A 19,816-nucleotide genomic window follows, 5' to 3' on the forward strand; every position below is an offset into this window, starting at 1 on the left:
TCCTGCAGGGGTGGCCCTGCCAGGGCCCCTTTTCTCTCTCTCATGGTTTTCTCGGCACACAAAGCCGCTGAAGTTGAAGGGCGCGGTCCTGGAGCCTCTGTCCAAGTCCGCCGTGGCCCTGACACTCACTGAGTGCTGATTTCGCCCTGCTCTTCGATTTCCCCAGATGTCTATAACCTGTGCTCTCTCCCTCTGTTTAGACCTGGGGCCAGGCGCTCTTAAGGTGCCTAAAGAGGCTGACGAAGGAGGCAGGGCCGCCTCGGGGAGCGCGAGGAAAGGAAAGCGGCAGCACACTTCCCCTCAGAACCCGCTTCTGGACTGCAGCCTCTGCGGGAAGGTGTTCAGCAGCGCCAGCTCCCTTAGCAAGCACTACCTGACGCACAGCCAGGAGAGGAAACACGTCTGCAAAATCTGCGGCAAGGCCTTTAAGCGCCAGGACCACCTGTATGTGGGAGTGTGGTCGGGGGGCTGGGGGCGGGGGCAGCGGGCGGGCTCCTGGGTGGCCTTCACACCTGCCCTGGGTCGGCTTGCCCCCCTGCTGCCCGGATAGATGTCTGCGACCTACACAGGGACACAGGGGCGCGCCTCCCCTTCTCACACGGGGCCAGCTCCGCCCAGGACGGGTGGCTCTTCCCAGCCCCCAGGGTCACACCAGTGAGGAAATCGCTGCCACAGTTTGCAGACGGGACCCTCGTGGTTTCCAGACCTGTAACGGCTCGCTCCCAAGGCAATTTTGTCATGTAGGAAACTGGGCTCACTTTTATAGAGAAATGTTGGGAGTCCCTCGTGGGCATCCGAGGAGAACAGATCCGTGTCTCATGAGGAGCGTGCATTAGAATGACAGGGGAGTGAGAGATTCTGAAATGCCTGTTTCCAGAATATGGCAGGGGAGCATTAATGCTTTTTTCAAACTCCTTTTTTAAAAAAAACAAACTCCTGATTAAAAAATAATAATAAAGCCCACTGTAAGACTTAGCCAGAATTCCCTTTGTTCTTAATATCTTGGAAGTGATGGGCTTTTCTTGCTAGTGAGGCAGGAAAGAGAGACTTTTTTTCTTTTTTTTTTTTAATTTTTATTTATTTTTGAGAGTGAGTGAGACGGAGCACAAGAGAGGGAGGGGCAGAAAGAGAGAGGGAGACACAGAATCCGAAGCAGGCTCCAGGCTCTGAGCTGTCAGCACAGAGCCCGACGCGGGGCTTGAACTCAGAACCGTGAGATCGTGACCTGAGCCGAAGTCAGACACTCCACTGACTGAGCCCCCCAGGTGCCCCTGACAGACTTTTTTTTTTCAAACAGAGAGACTTGCCAGTGGGTGATGACAAGCCCTTGCATTTGTATTGATGCTCCTTACCTACAGTCGGGGCTAGAAATTGGGTCTCCTGACCCCTCCTATGCAGCTTCCCTGGGCGGGAGGCCAAGGGTCAGCACTTGGCGAAGGGCAGTATCATTGACTGGAGATACCCCATGTACCACGTGGATCAGACTGTCCAGGGTCGGGCTGTTGGGAGCCTGGAGCAGGACTCCCCCCCTGGTTTATGCTTACGATACATCAGTGTGGTTAGAAGCGTGCTATAAATGCAGCACATGCTTGTATCTATTTATACTTGTGGAAAGTACAGGAGGCGCATGTGGCTGCTTTCTAGCAACTTTTTACTGACGGGACGTCTGTCATTTTGTTTGTTCGTTTGTTCGCTGGGGGTGGGTTCCAGATAGCTGTCTCCCTAGAGGACTGTCACGGGCAGGCAAAGACTCTGGCGGGACTTCTGGGGGAAGGGTCACCCCCAGCTTAGCACCTCCTCGAGCGTATTCTGCAGACCTTCGGTCCTCAGGGATGCTCAGAGGGGCCGTGCGAGTACGTGACTCTGGGGGCAGATGGCTTGGAGGGACACGGGAGGGTGAGAAGCGGTCTGCGTACTGCGTGGCTTTTAAATTTGCTGCTCCGAACCTCCAAGGAGCAAATCGTGGTTTTTCAAAACTTCCTTGCCAGCTGAGCCCGTGTCCTCCGGGAGCCGCCCTGGAGGACCGCTGTCCCTTGGGAACTCACTTTGGGGAACTCCAGTCTGACTTTCATTGATTTGTTTTTTTTTTCCTCTCAGAGAAGGGGTTTGTTCACAGGTGAGGGAGGGGAGCACCTCTTCCGTCGCTTCGCCCGGAGGGGTGGCCGCCTGGGGCCTCCCTCCCGGGCGCCGAGCGCAGGTTCCCGTGCACCCTTCCCGCCCCCCCCCCCGCCCCGGGGACACACTCGGGGTCCCGTGGTGAAGGGCAGCCAGGGCGCCCGCTGACCCGCGTCTCCGTGTGACTCCAGGACCGGGCACATGCTCACCCACCAGAAGACCAAGCCGTTCGTGTGCATCGAGCAGGGCTGCAGCAGGAGCTACTGCGACTACCGCTCGCTGCGGCGCCACTACGAGGTCCAGCACGGCCTGTGCATCCTGAAGGAGGCCCCCCCGGAGGAGGAAGCCTGCGGGGCCTCCCCTCGCGCCCACGAGGCCGCCGGCCGGCCGGGCCCCGGTGGCTCGCGAGCCCCCGGGCCCCCCGAAGCCCGGTCCCCTGGCTCCCTCCTGCCCAACCGGGACCTCCTGCGCTGCATCGTGAGCAGCATCGTCCACCGGAAGGTCCCCTCTCCCGGCCCGGCGGGGCCTCCAGACGGCGGGGAGGAGAGGACCGCGGCCCGTCCCCGCGCGCCCTCCTCCGGGCCCTCCTCCGGGCCCTCCTCCTGCACCCCCGCCGGCATGCCGGGGGCCCCCGGAAACCTGGGCACCGAGGCTCCCGAGGAGCCTCGTCCCCCACGGAAGGAGCCTGCCGCCACCATGTTCACGGCCATCCACCCGAGAGCGGTGGAGAACGGGGGCACCGACCCGGCCGGGCCAGAGCCGCCTCTGCTCCAGCGCCCGCCCGCCCTGGAGGGCTGGCCCGAGGGCGGCCCGCGGCCGGCCCGCCTGCCTCTGTTCCGAGGCCAGACGGTCCCCGCCGGCTCCCAGCCGTCGAGCCACAACCTCCAGTGGCTGCGGAACCTGCCCGGCTGCCCCAAGAGCAAAGGGAACAACGTGTTTGTCGTCCACAAGCCCCTTTCGGTGCCGTCGCGGGAGGGCTGCGAGTCTGGCCCTGGGCCCAGCAGCACCTCCCCCGTGGGGGAGCCCTCGCCTGGCGTGGGCACCGGTCGGGAGGACGCGTCGTCGCCCTACCCTGCCACGTTCCTGAAGGCTCCCGGGGAGGCCTCGGGCGACCCCAGATATGCTGGCGGGGAAGACGACTCCTGGGGTTCCAAGAAAAGCAAGTTTGACTGTGACTCCTTCCTGTGGCAGAACCCCGGGGAGCCCGGCCTCCAGGAGGCCCAAAAGCCCGGCGGCCTCCCGTCGGATGCCACGCCGCTCTTCCGACAGCTCTTCCTCAAGTCCCAGGAGTCCCTGGTGAGCCACGAGCAGATGCAGGTGTTCCAGATGATTGCCAAGTCCCAGCGGATCTTCTCACAGCTCCCCGGGCCCGAGGGCAAGCAGGCCGCCCTGAAGCCGCTGCCAGGGCCCTGGCCGCCGCAGCCCCCGCCGCCGGCAGCCCCTGTTGACTCTCTGCACGCTGGCCCCGGAAACCCGGAGCCAGAGGGGTCCCCAGCCCGCAGGAGGAAAGCCACACCTGCGTTCCCCAGAGAGGCCTCCCCAGGCGGCACCAGGCGGGACGCGAAGGGAGGTCTGAAAACCGCCCCTGCTCCGCCGTCCTTCCCAGCGTCATCCCTGGACCCTCCCAGGAACCCAGACATCTCCTCTCTGGCCAAGCAGCTGAGATCCACGAAAGGGACCTTGGACCTGGGGGACATCATCTCCCCGGGGGGCCCACGGCAGACCCAGTCAGGTGGGGATGAGCCCCTCGGAGCCCCGCTCCCAGGGAAGCAGGCCCAGGCGGAGAATGGCGCGGCTCTGGGGGCCGCGAAAGGTGAAAAGAGCCAGGCCTGCGCCCGGGGCAGGGGCTACAGGCTCTTCTCGGGCAACCCCAGGGCCCAGCGCTTCTCCGGCTTCCGGAAGGAGAAGCTGAAAATGGATATGTGCTGTGCGGCTTCCCCGAGCCAGGTAGCCATGGCCTCCTTCTCGTCAGCCGGACCTCTGGCAGACCCCCCCCAGGACTCGAAGTCCAAGATGACGATTTTCAACAGAATCCAGGTACCTGGGCCCTCCCTCACGGGGCGTGACCACGCTTGAGACGAGAGTCTCGTTGGTTCCTCGTTTCTGCGTCTACTGGTTGGCCAGCCATTGTGTTTAGCCTCAGGGAGCCCTCAGCCGCAGTTGCGCAGAGGCGGAAATGAAGGTTCGGAGAGACCGTGGGTCCTCCTGTCAACCCCCACCCCCATTCAGTCTTCAGGGTTGTCAGAGATGCTTTCTTTCCTAGGCTTTCTCTGCTGGCTCCCTTTCTGCCTTTCACTTCCTTTTGGATTTGCCTCTTTAAATTGTCCAGAGGATGTAAAGGTAGAGTTCCCACCCCCGTCAGTATTTCTGCGCCTAATGCCGGGTCTTCCCTGGTGGGAGTCACGGTCCCCACGCCGACCAGCACCTGCAGAGCAGTCAGTCCTTGCAGGTGGCACCCACCAGGTCTGGGCGTGGAAAGGCCGGGAAAGCAGGAGAAGGCAGAGAGAGAGGGAGAGAGAGAATCCCATGCAGGCTCCACACCATCAGCACAGAGCCCGACGCGGGGCTCGAACTCATGAACCCGTGAGGTCGTGACCTGGGCCGAAATCAAGGGACAGATGCTCAACAGACTGAGCCACCCAGGCGCCCCCGATTCACCATTTTAAAGTACACCTTCCAGTAGTTTTCACTATATTCTCCAGGTTGTGCGTCCGTCACCACTCTTTGCCAGAACCCTTTCATCATCCCCAAATCCCCCACACTCTGAGTTGTCACCCCCAATCTCCATCCCTCACGGCCCCTGGCAGGTATGAGTCTACCTTGTGTCTCCCTGGATTTGCCCGTTCTGGACGTCTCGTACACTACGTGGCCTTCTGTGTCTGACTTCTTACGCTCAGTACGAGGTTTCAAGGTTCTCGGGTGTTACGGTGCATCCGTATTCCTTTTTAGGGCCGAATAATGCTCCACTGAATGGATGTGTCACGTTGTGTTTATCCGTTCAGCAGCTGAGGGGCCTTCGGGTTGTTTCCGCTTCCTGGCCACTGTGAATAGTGCTGCCGTGAGCATTTGTGTGCAAGTTTCTGGGTGAACGTAGGTTTTCCCTGCCCTTGGGAGATATGTCGGTCCGCTTGGAATTTCTGGGTCAAGTGGTAACTCTGTGTCTAACCATCTGAGGAGCTGCCAGACTTTTCCCAAGCAGCCTCGCCATTCAGCCTCCCCACCCACGGCGTCTCCACGTCCTCACCAACACTTTGCTCTTGTTTGTTGTTCTTTTTAATCGTGGCCGTGCTAGCGGGCGTGAAGTGGTCTCTCATCACGCTTTGGTGCGCACCTCCCTGTGGCCGACGATGCCGCGCACCTTTTCACGTGCTTATTGGCCATTTGTAAATCCCCTTTGGTCAAGGGTCTTTCAGCCCCTTTATCCATTTTTAAATTGGGTCATTCGCCTTTGCGTCGTCGGGCTGTACAAGAGTTCCTCGTGCGTTATGAGTACGGGTCTCTTGTCAGGTACGTGACCTGCAGTGATACTTCTCCCATCCTCTGGGTGGTTTTTTCGCTGTCTTGATGGTCCTGTGAAGCACGGGTGTTCTAAGTTTTGATGAAGTCTGATGTGTCGATGGCTGGCTTTCGTTTTGGTGTCCCCCAAGACGTGTGCCTCCTCCCCTGTCTCAAAGAATCACACCTATGCTTTCCTTTAAAAAAAAAAAGAAAAGATTTTAGCGTTAAGTAATCTCTACACCCCGTGTGGGGCTCGAACCCACAACCCCAAGATCAGGAGCCACACGCTCCACTGAATGAGCCAGCCAGGCGCCCCACCGCCCCCCCCCCCCATGCTTTCTTCTAAGAGTGTTACCGCTGTCCCGTCTCCATGCCTCCTTCCTGCTGTGGTGGCTCAGATGTGTTTTCCTCTTCAGGGTGGAAATATCTACCGGCTGCCCCATCCGATGAAGGAGGAGAACGTGGCAGATGGATGGTAAGCTCAGAAGCCACTCCTCCGCCGTGCCCGGGGGGCGCTCAGCCCCTCAGATTCCTCTGGTGGCCTTTGTGTGCTGGCCCCGGGTCACCCGGCTCTGGAAGCGTCAGTCCCGAAGAGGTACACACCCGGCCGTGAGGCGCTGCGGTGTGGCGTCCTCTCTCCAGTTCTTAGGGTTCGTCGAGAGGTGTACCAGTGGATCAGATTTAAAACCAAAAAAAAAAGAAAAACATTAACGATGGGGACGGAGCCCCGTTCTCGCGTTCTTCCGTCCTGCCATGTTTCCCCACAGTAGCCAGCAAAACGGGGGCCCTGCAGACTGGGCAGAGCCAAGGAGCACTTCCGTCTGCAAGAAATGCAGCCAGATGTTTTATACAGAGAAGGGGCTGAGCAGCCACATGTGTTTCCACAGCGACCAGTGGCCGTCACCTCGAGGGCAGCAGGAGCGGCAGGTGAAGGGCGCGCACCGTGCCTTCGGGGTTTCGGGCGGGCGCTCGGTCGCGGGCGACTGGATGTCGTCTACTCCGGGATGGAGATGCACCCCTGAGTGGAGTCTGGGCACAGGGGGAGGGCAGGAGCCGGCCGAGCTGCTCGTTCACTCCTGCCGACCGTTCGTCTTAAAGAGCCATCTATTGTCCGCATCCAGGAGTCTGGCGCGGAGTTTTGCCAACCACTGAGACAGGTGCCGAGGCTGGAGGGCGACGGGCAGAGTCCCCCAGGAGCCAAGAAGTCCCCGGGCAGCCCCGCCGCGGCCCCTTTGGCGGTCCCTGCGTCGCTGCCCTCAGCTCCAGTGAACCGACCCGCCGGGAGCACCGCCAAGGTGGGTGCCGATCAGTCCGCTTCCTTCCCGCTGCTTCCCCCCTTGCCGGCGGGGGCCGCGGGGAAAGCCCGCACCAAACGTCAAGAAAAACCTGAGTCGAGGAGAGCTCGCTTTGCACGGTTGTTCGGCCGTGCACATCTCCCGAGCCTCCTCTGTGCCAGCCCACGCCGGCACGGCTGCAGAATGTGGTGACCAGGACAGGCTCCCAGCCTGGTGAAGGAGCAGGGCTGTCCCCGGACAGTGACGACCCGCAGTGGGCTGGGCTGCGGTGGGGGGGGGAGCAAAGGGAGCTGAGGGCGTCCTGAGGGGGCACCAGAGACTCCTGCTGAGGAGGTCAGGGGGTGTTGGAGCTGAGCTCCGGCGGGGAGGGGGCAGAAGACTGGCAGAAGGGAGGGGAGCGTGTGGAAGGTGGGAGAGAGCATCGCAAGTCCGGGTGACCCGTCTCTTCAGCCTGACCTGGAGGACCCACTGGAGAAGTCCCTGCCAGGCTTAGGGCGGAGGTGCGTGGATGCCACTGCTCATCCCCCGGGAGCCGTGGCCACTGCCATTTTGTCACTTTGTCGTGCCGTTGCACTGTCTCCGCCCCCCCCCCCCCCCCCCGGCCCCCACTGTAAGAGCCAGGCATTGGAACGACTGGAGCTGGCCTCACCTGGTTCCAAATTCCTCTGAGTCGGGGCCTCTCCTTGAGGACTCCAGGCTCGGTTAGGATCTGGGCCCTGGCTCGGGCGTGGTGGCCCTGCTCGCCTCCCTTTTCTGGGGGCTCGGGGTCACGGGTCATACTCCCCTCTCCCATCTCCCGCCATATTCTCGTCCCATCTCCCGCCCTCCCGAGGACGGAGCTGTGCAGCAGGTGGCCTCGCGTGAGCCCCTGTGGTTGTGAGCTCTCCTCTTCCCCAGGGACAAGAGAAAGACGGGGAAGACAGAGACAGCAAGGAGGGCAGCCAACACAGGAAGCGGAAGAAGCGCCCCCCGCCCAAGGCCTTGCTCGTGCCTCCTCCACCCTCGTCGCCATCGCCCGGAGAGCCGGGCCTGGGAGGATGCCACCAGAGCTGCCTGCGGTCTCCGGTGTTCCTGGTGGACCGCCTCCTGAAGGGACTATTCCAGTGCTCTCCGTATACGCCGCCCCCAATGCTCAGCCCCATCCGGGAGGGCTCAGGGCTCTATTTCAACACCCTCTGCTCCACCTCTGCTCACGCCGGGCCCGACAAACTCATCAGCAGCATGCTTGGTGAGTGAGGCTGGGCTCCGTGATCTCTGCTCAGCGCGCGGCGGGCCTGCTGTGGGCCAGACCCTCTTCTCTTGTCGCATTTCGCCCAGAGATTCTCTCCGGCCCGTGGCCGTGTCTGGTCTGCGAGTCCCATTGCTGTCCGGAAGCGTCCCGGGACCATCTGGGACCAGCAGCCTTCTAGGTGCTTAGAATTTTACGGCCAGAAAGAAAATAGAGAGTCCGTTTAGCCTGACCACCATTCCGCCTGCCCTTTGAGTGATTTTTGACAGTTTTACTAAGATCTAATTCGCGTACCATATGGATCACCCATTTAGAGTATACGGTCTTTTTTAGCTTATTCACAGGGTTGTGTGCCCATCACACGATCTAATTTTAGAGCATTTTTTAACACCCCCAGAAGCACCGTATCCATGCAGTCACCCCCCGCCCCCGATAGCCCCCACCTCCCCAGCCCTGAGCAACCGCTAGCCTACTTTTTCTCTCTACGGATCTGCTCGGTCCGGATATTTTGTGTAATTGGAATCATACAGTAGGTGACATTCTGTGTCTAGTTCATTCACTTGGCATCTATGTGCATCCATGTTATCATACGTATCAGTGCTTCATCCCTTTTTATGGCCAAATAATCCCATTGTCTGGACACACTCCATTTTATTTATCCATTCGTCAGTTGATGGGCACGTGGGTTGTTTCTGCCTTTTGGCTTCTGTGAATAACGTTGCTCATGAACATTCATGTGCAGGTTATTGTTGGACCTGTGTTTTCATCTCTCTTGGGTGTATGCCTAGGAATGCAGTTGTGGGTCATAGAGTTAGCTCTACGTGTAACCATTTAAGGAGCTACTGGACTGTTTTCCAAAATGACAGAACCATTTTAAATTTCCGCCAGCATTGTATGAAAGTTCCGGTTTCTCCACATCCTTGTCAACCCTTGCAACCTTTTTTTTCTTACGTAACCGTCCTAGTGTGTGTGTAAAGTGGTTTTGATCTGCATTTCCCTGATGGCCAATGAGACTGAGCATCTTTCCATGTGCTTACTGTCCATTTGTAATCTTTTCAGATCCTTTGCCCAGTTTTTGAATTGCGTTGTTATCTTTTTATTACTGACTCGTAAAAGTTTCTTCTGTATTCTGGAATTAACCCCTTTATCAGATATGCAGTTTGCAAACTCTCTCCTATTGTGTGCCGTCTTTTTATTTGTGGTCTTGTTTGCAGTACTAAAGTTTTAAATTTTGATGAAGTCCAATTTGTTCTTTGTCCCTTGTGCTTTTGATGTTGTAGCTAAGGTTTTGCCTAACCAAAGGTCACAAAGATTTACTTCTGTGTTTTCTTGTGAGTTTTATTATTTTAAGTCTTAAATTTGTTTGTGACCCATTTTAAGTTAACTTTTATATATCGTATAAGGTGGAAGTCCAGATTCATTCTTTTGCATTTGGGTATCAGTTGTTCTAACACCATTTGTTGAAAAGACTATTCTTTTCCTGTTGAATTAGCATGGCACCCTGTGGAAAACCAATTGACCATAAATGTTTTCAGATTTTTCTTCTTTTTTAATACAGACATTTATAGCTATAAACTTCTCTCAGAGCACTGTTGTAGGTACATTTCATAAGTTTTAGTATGTTTTATTCTGATTTTCATGTGTCTCAAAAGTGTTTTCTAGTTTTTCTTTTACTAATTTTTTTTTGATAACACTGATTAAGGCGTGCATTGGTTAATTTCCACATATTTGTGAATTTTCCAAATTGCCTGTTTTAAACTGATTTTGAATTTAATTCTGTTGTGATCAGACAACATATTTTGTATTAGTTCAGTGCTTTTAAGTTTTTTGAAGCGTTTTTAGGGGCTAGAATGTGTTCTCCCCTGGAGAATGTTCCATGTGTACTTAAGAAGAGTATATTCTTTTGATGGTGGGTGGAATGCATTGTAGATGTCTGCAATGTGTAGTTACTCTAAGTATTCTACTTCCTGTTATCTTGTGCCCAGTTGTCCTATCCATGAGCAAAAGCATTGAAATCTCCAAGTATTATTTTTTAATTGTCTATTTTATCCTTCAATTCTGTCAATTGTTGCTTTCTGTATTTATGGACTCTGTTTTTAGGTGCATTTATGTTTATATAATTGCCATATTTTCCTGATGGCTTGAACTTTTATTATGATATCATTTATCATCATTGTGATAATGTTATCATTATCTCTAGTAATATTTTTTGTTTTAAAGTCTAATTTGCCTGACATTAGTGTAGCCATTCCATCTCTTTTATGGTTGTTGTTTGCTTGGTATATTCCTTCCTGTTCTTTTACTTTCAGCCTGTTTGTGTCTTTGAAAATAAAGCGTGTCTCCTACAGACAACATTGGTTGGATGATGTATTTTTTTTAATCCAGTCTGACAAACTACCTTTTGTTTGGTTTGTTTAAACATTCTCATTTAATGGTATATTGATACGGTTGGATTTGCATATGCCATTTTACTTTTTATTTTCTATTTGTCTCATGTCATTTTCTCTTTCTGTTCCTTATCTGCTTTCTTTTGTACTAAATGAATATTTTCTTCTATAACCTGTCAATTCCTTTAATTAATTTTTCACTTTTTCTTAGTCATTTTTTAGGAGTTGCTCTAGGATTTAAAACATACATCTTAATCTGTCAGAGTGTGTTTAGTTGTGTAATAATTTATTAATAAAATATAGAAACATTGCTATCTAGTTCCGTTCCTTTTAACCCTTTTGCTATTATTGTTTTGTGTATACATATACACGTATATATACGTATATATATGTGTGTGTATATCTATCTATCTATCTATCTATATATATATATATAGATATATATATAGATATATTTCGTATGTATGTGTTATGTCTATCTATCTTTGTATTAGAAACCCGGAAATAGGGGCGCCTGGGTGGCTCAGTCGGTTAAGTGTCCGACTTGGTTTCATCTCAGGTCATGATCTCATGGTTCATGAATTCAAGCCCCACATTGGGTTCTGCACTGGTGGCATGGAGCCTGCTGGGGATTCTCTCTCTCTCTCTCTCTCTCTCTCTCTTTCTCTGTCCCTCCCTCACTCATGCGCACTTGCTCTCTCAAAATAAACATTAGGAAAAAAGAAACCCAGAAATATATTTTCATCATTATCACTTTATATAATTTTGTTACATGAAAAAAGATAATAGAGGAAAACAGGCATTATTTATAGAGTTTGTTATATCATCCTTCTTATTTACCATTACAAATAACTTCATTTATTCCTGTGGATTCAGGTTACCATCTGGGTATTATTTCTTTTTTCCAATGCAACTTCTTTGTCCTATTATTGTCACATATAGTGCATTTTTCTATACTATAGGCCCACAATACATATTGTTTTATGTCATTGCTTTTTAAGTCAATTAAGAAATATGTGATTATACTTTTATAATTACCCATATTATTATCTTTATCAGCACGCTTTGTTTTTTTGTTGTGATTGACATTACTATCTGGTGTCATTTGCTTTCAGTCTAAAGAACTTTCTTTGGTGTTTATTATCGTTATGGAGATATAATTTACATATGGTTTATCCCTTTAAAGCATGTAATGCAGTGAGGTTTTTTTATTTAATTTTATTTTTTTTAATTTACATCCAAATTAGTTAGCATACAGGGCAACAATGATTTCAGGAGTAGATTCCTTAGTGCCCCTTCCCCATTTAGCCCATCCCCCCTCCCACACCCCCTCCAGTAACCCTCTGTTTGTTCTCCATATTTATGAGTCTCTTCTGTTTGGTTCCCCTCCCTGTTTTTATATTATCTTTGCTTCCCTTCCCTCATGTTCATCTGTTTTGTCTCTTAAAGTCCTCATGAGTGAGGTCATATGATGTCTTTCTCTGACCGACTAATCTCACATAGCATAATACCCTCCAGTTCCATCCACGTAGTTGCAAATGGCAAGATTTCATTCTTTCTGATTTCCAAGTAATACTCCACTATATATATAGACCACATCTTCTTTATCCATTCATCCATCGATGGACATTTGGGCTCTTTCCATACTTTGGCTATTGTGGATAGTGCTGCTATAAACATGGGGTGCACGTGTCCCTTCGAAACAGCACCCCTGTATCCCATGGATAAATGCCTAGTAGTGCAATGGCTGGGTCGTAAGGTAGATCTATTTTTAATTTTTTGAGGAACCTCTGTACTGTTTTCCAGAGTGGCTGCACCAATTTGCCTTCCCAGCGGTGGTTTTTGTTCTGTTCACAGAACTGCATCCATTACTACCATCAACTTTCAGGCATTGTCATCACCCACGAAAGAAGCCCCACACTCATTAGCAGCCACTCCTGTCCCTGCCCCCCAACCCCAGGTATACCCCCCCCCCCCAGGTAACTGCTAGTATAATCTGGACATTACACATATGTGGAATCCTATAATACGTGGTCTTTCGTGACCACCTCCTTTCCCTTAGCATGATGTTTTCAGGCTTCGCCTCAGTTGCAGTTTATGTCAGTATTCTGTTCCTTTTTATGACTGAGTGATATGCCACCTTTACCGTTTCTCGTAAGACAGGTCTCACGACAAATCTTCGCAATTTTTATTTATCTGAGAATCACTTTTTTTCACCTTTATTTTTGAAAAGGAGCTTGCTGGATGTGATTCTTGGTTGATAGCTTTTTACTTCCAGCAGTTTGGATATGTTATCCCACTGCCTCCTGACTGCCATTGTTTCTGACGAGAAGTCTGCCGTTAATCTGACTGGGGTGTTCTTGCACGGAATAAGTTGGTTTCCTCTTTGTACTTTCAAGATCTTTATCTTTGGCTTTCAACATTTTGCCAAAGATGTGTCTGGATGTACACCTCTTTGTGTTTATTCTATTTAGAGTTTGTAGTTTCTTGGATTTCTAGATCTTTTTCCTTTCCTTTCCTTTCCTTTCCTTTCCTTTCTTTTCTTTTCCTTTCCCTATTACCAAATGTGGGAAGTTTTCAGCTGTTGCATCAAAGCCATGATTCGTGTTTTTCTGCCCCTCCTCCTCTTTTCTGGTACTCTCATTACGAGTATTTTGCTGCGTTTAATGATGTCCCACATTTCTCTGAGGCTCACTCCATTTTCCTCCATTCTTTTTTTCTCTCTGTTCTTCAGATTACATAATTTCCATTGATCTTGGAGTTTGCTGATCATTTCTTCTGCCAGCGCACATCTACCGTTGACCTCATTTTGGTTATTGTATTTTTTTTATCTTTTAAATATTTTTTTGAGAGAGTGCGAGTCGGGGAGGGGCAGAGAGAGGGGGACAGAGGATCTGAAGTGGGCTCTGGGCTGACAGGCTAACAGCAGCGAGCCGGATGTGGGGCTCGATCGAATTCATGAACTGCGAGATCATGACCTGAGCACAAGTCGGACCCTCGACCGACTGAGCCACCCAGGTGCCCCTATCGTACTTTTTTAACCCCAGGATTTCCATTTGGCCCTTTCTTATATATTCTGTCTCTTAATGGTATTCTGTCTTTGTTAGAAATCTTTATCATACCTTCCTTTAGTTATTTAAGCATGGGAACTGTGGGCAGAGGAAACCTGTCTCCTTGGCTGCACCTGCCTGGAGTAGGGCACTCTGGGCAGAGCTCCTGTTCCACAGAGCTGGCGGGGGTGGGTGGGTAAGTGATGGGCGGATGCCACAGACTCTCGCTGTTCTTACCAATATTTAGTCGCTTTCTTGAATGGGTATTTTGTAAAATGCTGTATGCCTTTAGGACAGCTTCCAGAGACTTTCGCTTACTGTTCTTTAAAATAATTTTTATCAGAGAATTTGTTGTTCTGCTGAGTTCCTTACTCTGCTTTTTGGAAGTCCAATGCCCCTTCGTGCGATCTTTTTTATTTTTTTTATTTTTTTTTTCAGCGTTTATTTATTTTTGGGACAGAGAGAGACAGAGCATGAACGGGGGAGGGGCAGAGAGAGAGGGAGACACAGAATCGGAAACAGGCTCCGGGCTCTGAGCCATCAGCCCAGAGCCCGACGCGGGGCTCGAACTCACGGACCGCGAGATCGTGACCTGGCTGAAGTCAGCCGCTTAACCGACTGCGCCACCCAGGCGCCCCGTGCGATCTTTTTTAAAATTGTGTTTGATTGTGGGGGCACCTGGGTGGCTCAGTCAGTTAAGCGTCTGACTCTTGATCTCAACTCCGGGCTTGAACTTGGGGTCATGAGTTTGGGTCCCACGTTGGACTCCACGCTGGATGTGAAGAGTACTTTAAAAAAAACTGTGTTTTATTGTGATAAAAACAGTTAACAGGAGAGTAGCGTGAGAGACCTGGAGCTTATTCATCTGGCTTCACTGAGACCTAATGCTCACTGAGTTCTCAGTACCCACTTCCCAGGACCCCCAGCCCCTGACAACTACCATGCCGCTCCGATTATGTGCAAGTGACGATTTTAGGTACTTTAGAAGCGGAGCCATGCAGTATTTCCTTCTCTGTGACTTGTTTCACTTGGCATAACGTCCGCAAGTCTCATCCGTGTTGCATCTGAAAAGTTCCTTAAAAACAAACCAAAACAGGTTGAACGGTATTCCGTTGTATGTAAATACCACATTTTCCTTACCCGCTCCTCTGTTGGTGGACATTACGTCGTTTCCACTATCGTGAGTAGTGTTGAGTAGACGTGGGAGTGTAGATATTCCTTTTGAGATGCTGATTTCAGCTCTTTTGGATAAATACCCAGAAGTGGGATTGCCGGATCATGTGGTAGTTCTATTTTTAATTTCGTGAGGAGCCACCTTATCACGCGATCTTAAAGAGCCTGCGCCCCCCCCCCCGCCCCGATCACTCGTGGTCCACCTTCTTGAGGCTTTTTGTTGTGTGTTTTCTAGATCAAGTGGATGGCTCTTTTGGCATCTGCATGGTAAAGGATGATGCCAAGATCAGCATTGAACCGTGAGTTGGAACAGACCTGGCACCGGAGGGTGGGTCCTTCCAAAGTGGGGGTACTTTTACCCTCCTTGTGAGCCAGTGTCTGTTTTTCCCAAGGAAAAGCATCATAGGGGATCCTGTCTAGCTCCAGAGTCTCCCTAAAAGAGAAGGGATGCGTTTCTGTGGGTGGATGTGGGAAGCTCCCCGCAATATTCCTTCTGTCCAGATGTACCATAGCCGGGTCAGGGGGACAGAATGTCCAGGACCCTGGAGTTCTGGGTGGAATTGGTGATGGTCCAGCGCAAGACCCTTGAGTGTCTGTGGCACATGGCTAGATCAATATGGCCATGGATGTAGACGCGTGCCAGGTATCAGCACATACCTCCCCTATCCTAGACCCGAAGAGACACCGGAAGCCAGAGATGTGGCAATAAGACAAGTCAGAGAAAGGAAGGAAGTATCCCTGGAGAGGTTTCTGGGATGCCCGCACGTGTCTGTCGGGGATGTCGGGACACTCAACACATGCGACAGATGGCAGAGGGTTTCCCCAGGGCAGGGCTGTGGCCCGAGAGCAGGGCGCGCCGCGCGTCTCTGCTGCGTTTCCCGTCTTGCTCACGCGTGTACGCCTCGCGCGTCTGTGTGCGTGGCCTCGTTTCAGACACATCAACATAGGGAGCCGGTTTCAGGCTGAGATCCCAGAGCTCCAGGAGAGGTCGCCGGCCGGAACGGATGAGCACGCAGCTTCTCTGGTCTGGAAGCCGTGGGGAGATGTGACGACCAACCCGGAAACGCAGGACAGAGGTGGCTGAGACTCTGCGGCCGAATTCCCAAGGGCCCTGCCCCCCCCCACCCCCCGCCGTCTGAGGATTTCTCCCCCCCAGTTCTCACCTTCACCAAGAAGCACGGGATCATGCTTGGTGCACTCTTGCTTCTCCTGAGCTGTCGTCTCCTGCACCCACCTCCCTTCTCACACGATTCGGGCCAGGCCGTTCAGAGCGAGTGCTCGTGCCTCCCTTCCCTCATCCCGCTTTCAAGGAGCCCCTCTCGGTGCCATCAGGGAAGTCTCCGCCCTGGCACTTGCTGACCCCGCGTGTCTCTTCTCTCTCACCCTCCGCCGGGACCGCCGGCTGGAAACAGTGACCGAGCTCTGCCACGTGGCCTGCTCCAGCGTGATGCCGGGAGGGGGCACCAATCTGGAGCTCGCCCTGCACTGCCTGCACGAAGCCCAGGGCAGCGTTCAGGTGAGGTGGAGGCAGGGGCAGGGCGAGGGGGAGTCTGGGGGAGCTCCCCGCTCTCCTGGGGCCGGAGGCTGCAGGTGCACGCATCGTGCTGTCTGCTCCGGGGTGTGCGTGCGGCCCGTGGAGAGTGAAGGAGGGCCAAGCGTCCTTCTTCCGTGGCTTTGGGATCAGTGTGGTGCTTGTGAGCTGCAGATACGGGCTCAGTGAACCAGTTGTCTCTCGGGAGCGACAGCAGTGCCGGTGTCCCTTGGAGACAGCTCAGGGGCACTGGGGAGCCACAGCTCAGTGCCCCCATCTCGGGTCCTGCACTGATTGGGTTTATGTATTTATTTTTACATTTCTTATTTTACTTTTTGAGAGACCGAGTGCAAACAGGGGAGGGGCAGAGAGAGAGGGAAATGCAGAATCCGAAGCAGGCTCCAGGCTCCAAGCTGTCGGCACAGAGCCCGATGCGGGGCTTGAACCCACAGACCGCGACATCACGACCTGAGCTGAAGTCGGATGCTCAACCGACTGAGCTACCCAAGCGCCCCTGATTGGGTTTATTTACCGAGCTCTATCTCCTCGATTAAAAACCCACATGTGAAAACCCCTGATGCAACAGAAATGCCTCTGCCTACTCCAAGGACCCTCCTCACATTCTTGACATTTAGAAAAGAAACCAACTCTGAGTAACGAGAGAGGAAAAGTGTCATCACTCGAGCTAGGTCCCCAAGAGTCTGGTGCCACAGTCATGGCTTTTTCTCAAGCTCAGAGGCAGCGGCTGGTGCATAGGAGGTGCTCGGCAGAGTCAACACATATTGATAAGAGTTGTCTCAAGTGCTTGGTAATGTCGTGGCACAGGGTCCAGGGCCGGCTCGGGGGCCCCGGTCTTAGTTTCATGCTGCTGCCACCATCTTGAAATTCTTAATGAAAATTAAGATAATTTTTGAACAGGGGTCAGTGTTTTTCTTTTGCACTGGGTTCCCCAGATTACGTGGCTGGACCTGATGGGGGTTACTCTGGTGAGCAGGACAAAATCCCTCTATTTGCAGGCTTACGTTTTAGAAGAGTCGAAACAGGAAATATATTTTTAATTTTTTTTAATGTTTTATTTACCTATGAGAGAACGTGAGCAGGGAAGGGGCAGAGAGAGAGGGAGACGGGATCCGAAGCAGGCTCCGTGCTGACAGCAGAGAGCCCGATGCGGGGCTTGAACTCGCGAACTGAGATTTAGGACCTGAGCACAAGTCGGACACTCAGCCGACTGAGCCACCCAGGTGCCCCTAAAATAGGAAATAAGTTTTTAAAAAATTGTTGGTGGTTAGTGCTATGAAGAACATGAAGGGGGGTAGTGGTCGAGGGCAGTGCGATTCCAAATGCGGGTCCTCGATGAAGGAAGGCGCTCACGCCAGAATAAATCCCCACACCGTTTCCCACATCAGGAAAATGTTGCCAGAAGAAATCTGTCAGCTGCACTCGCCAGTATGCTTAGCGATGCAGTCCCCGCATCCGCAAATGGTTCACGGGTGGTGGCCCGTCTGTGGAGCACGCACGCTCCGAGCAGTAGGGCCGGAGAAGGTCTGAGGGAGGGCACGAAGTGTTTGTTTTTTTAATTTTTTACCGTTTGTTTATTTTTGAGAGAGAGACAGAGCATGAGCAAGGGGAGGGGCAGAGAGAGAAGGAGACACAGAATCGGAAGCAGGCTCCAGGCCCCGAGCTGTCAGCACAGAGCCCGACGCGGGGCTCGAACTCCTGAACCGCGAGATGATGACCGCAGCCGAAGTTGGACGCTTAACTGGCTGAGCCACCCAGGTGGCCCCTAAGTGTTTTTCGAATGCATGAAAGAAAAAATCGCCTGCCACGCTCCTCTTGTTTCAGGTTGCCCTGGAGACCCTCTTACTCAGAGGACCCCAGAAGCCGCAGACTCACCCACTGGCCGACTACCGCTATACAGGTGACTGGAACAAGGCGGCGGGTGTGGTTTTTGCCTGGCCAGGACCTTGTGAACAGTCAGTTCCCAACAGCAAGTTCTCTTGGGGCCTTCACCTGCCTTTCCAGGAGGGCCTGTCCTCTCGGGGAGTGACTCCGTGGGTGGGTTTTCTGCTGGTTGCACCCCACCCTCCCACTTTCCCAGGGTTCCCTCGCACGCTCTGCTCGGCCACCAGGGAGAGGTGGAGGCAGGCTGGGGCGCAGCGGTGAGCACGCCAGCCCTGGAGTCAGGCAGGCCGGGGCCCTGGCCTCGGCGAGTCTCCCAACCAACGGAAGCCTCAGTTGCTGCATCTGTAAGGAGGAGATCGTAATGGTCCCTACCTGCTAAGGCTTTTGTGAGAGTTGTATGAGATTAAGCAAAGAAGGGGCTTAGCAGAAGGCTCGGCGCATAATTGTGCTTGGTAATGGCGGCTGTAAAAAGGAGGGGGATCTGCCCTTCAGCCATGTCCTTCCCGTCTTGGCTATTTCTCGAATAGGTTCAGACATCTGGACCCCCATGGAGAAGAGGCTTTTCAAGAAGGCGTTCTGCACCCACAAGAAGGACTTTTACTTGATCCACAAGACGGTAAGGTGAATGTGGGCGCGCCGGTGTAGACAAGGCCCCGCCTCGTGTAGCTGAGCCGGGCTAGAGCTGAAGGGCCCCTCGGGGGTGACACTGTGCTTGTATCATAAACAGTTTCTAATTTAAAAAGCCACGCTCATGGGGCATCTGGGTGGCTCAGTTGGTTAAGCATCCCGACTTCAGCTCAGGTGATGATCTCATGGTTTGTGACTTCGAGCCCCGTGTTGGGCTCTGTGCTGACAATGTGGAGCCTGCTTCAGATTCTGTCTCCTCCTTTCTCTGCCCCTCCCCTGCTTGCTATCGTTCTTGTTCTCTCTCTCAAAAAAAAAAAACAAAAACAAAAAAAAAAAGCACACGGGCGCCTGGGTGGCTCAGTCGGTTAAGTGTGTCTGACTTCAGCTCAGGCCATGACCTCACGGGCCGTGGGTTCGAGTCCCGGGTCGGGCTCTGTGCTGACTGCTCAGAGCCTGGAACCTGCTTCACATTCTGTGTCTCCTTCTGTCTCTGCCCCTCCCCCGCTCACATTCTGTCTCTTGCCCTCAAAAATCAGCATTAACAAACATTATAAACAAATAAATACCAGTTCAAGACGGTTGATCGTATGGTTTGGGTTTTCCATACCTTTATCATCTACGCGCTCTAGCAGTTATTGAGAATGGGATAGTAAGATGCTTGCCTATAACTGTGGATCTGTTTTTCCCTGTAGTTCTATCAGGTTTTGCTTCATGTATTTTGAAGCTCTGATTTAGCTGCATAAACACTGAGGATTCTTATGTTTCCTTCATTAAATGGACCTTTTTATCACCATGAAATGATTTCCTTTATCCCTATTATTTTTTTGCTCTGAAATCTGTTTTTCTGAGACCAGTATAGCCAAGCATTCCAGCTTTCTCAGAAGGTGATGGGTGTTCGCGTGGTATATCTTTTTTCAACCTCTTACTTTTAACATATTTGTGTTTTCACATTTACGGTGTGTCCTTATAAGTAGCATGCGTTGGATGTTGCTTTTTTTTAATTTGTTTTA

The 19,816-nt window shown here is 52.3% G+C and overlaps 1 protein-coding gene and 1 long non-coding RNA gene across 2 annotated transcripts in view; one reads left to right on the forward strand and one right to left on the reverse strand.

Moving 5' to 3' along the window:
* The window catches only part of ZNF541 (zinc finger protein 541), a 43,291-nt gene that overhangs the window by 16,658 nt on the left and 6,817 nt on the right, over window positions 1–19,816 (forward strand). Inside the window, exons 3-13 of the mRNA XM_045441886.1 lie at window positions 201–444; window positions 2,307–4,152; window positions 6,030–6,088; window positions 6,381–6,540; window positions 6,735–6,908; window positions 7,806–8,136; window positions 14,982–15,045; window positions 15,680–15,822; window positions 16,159–16,262; window positions 18,120–18,195; window positions 18,707–18,795. Coding sequence (XP_045297842.1) covers window positions 201–444; window positions 2,307–4,152; window positions 6,030–6,088; window positions 6,381–6,540; window positions 6,735–6,908; window positions 7,806–8,136; window positions 14,982–15,045; window positions 15,680–15,822; window positions 16,159–16,262; window positions 18,120–18,195; window positions 18,707–18,795 — 3,290 coding nt within the window. The remainder of the gene's footprint in view (window positions 1–200; window positions 445–2,306; window positions 4,153–6,029; window positions 6,089–6,380; window positions 6,541–6,734; window positions 6,909–7,805; window positions 8,137–14,981; window positions 15,046–15,679; window positions 15,823–16,158; window positions 16,263–18,119; window positions 18,196–18,706; window positions 18,796–19,816) is intronic.
* LOC123578747 lies at window positions 5,672–6,369 on the reverse strand. Its single transcript, XR_006702496.1, has 2 exons — window positions 5,969–6,369; window positions 5,672–5,807 (listed from the first exon to the last, which is right to left on the reverse strand). It is a non-coding gene; the product is annotated as an uncharacterized LOC123578747 (long non-coding RNA).

This window comes from Leopardus geoffroyi, chromosome E2 (genome assembly GCF_018350155.1).
Source record: "Leopardus geoffroyi isolate Oge1 chromosome E2, O.geoffroyi_Oge1_pat1.0, whole genome shotgun sequence".
Classification (NCBI taxonomy): Eukaryota; Metazoa; Chordata; class Mammalia; order Carnivora; family Felidae; genus Leopardus; species Leopardus geoffroyi.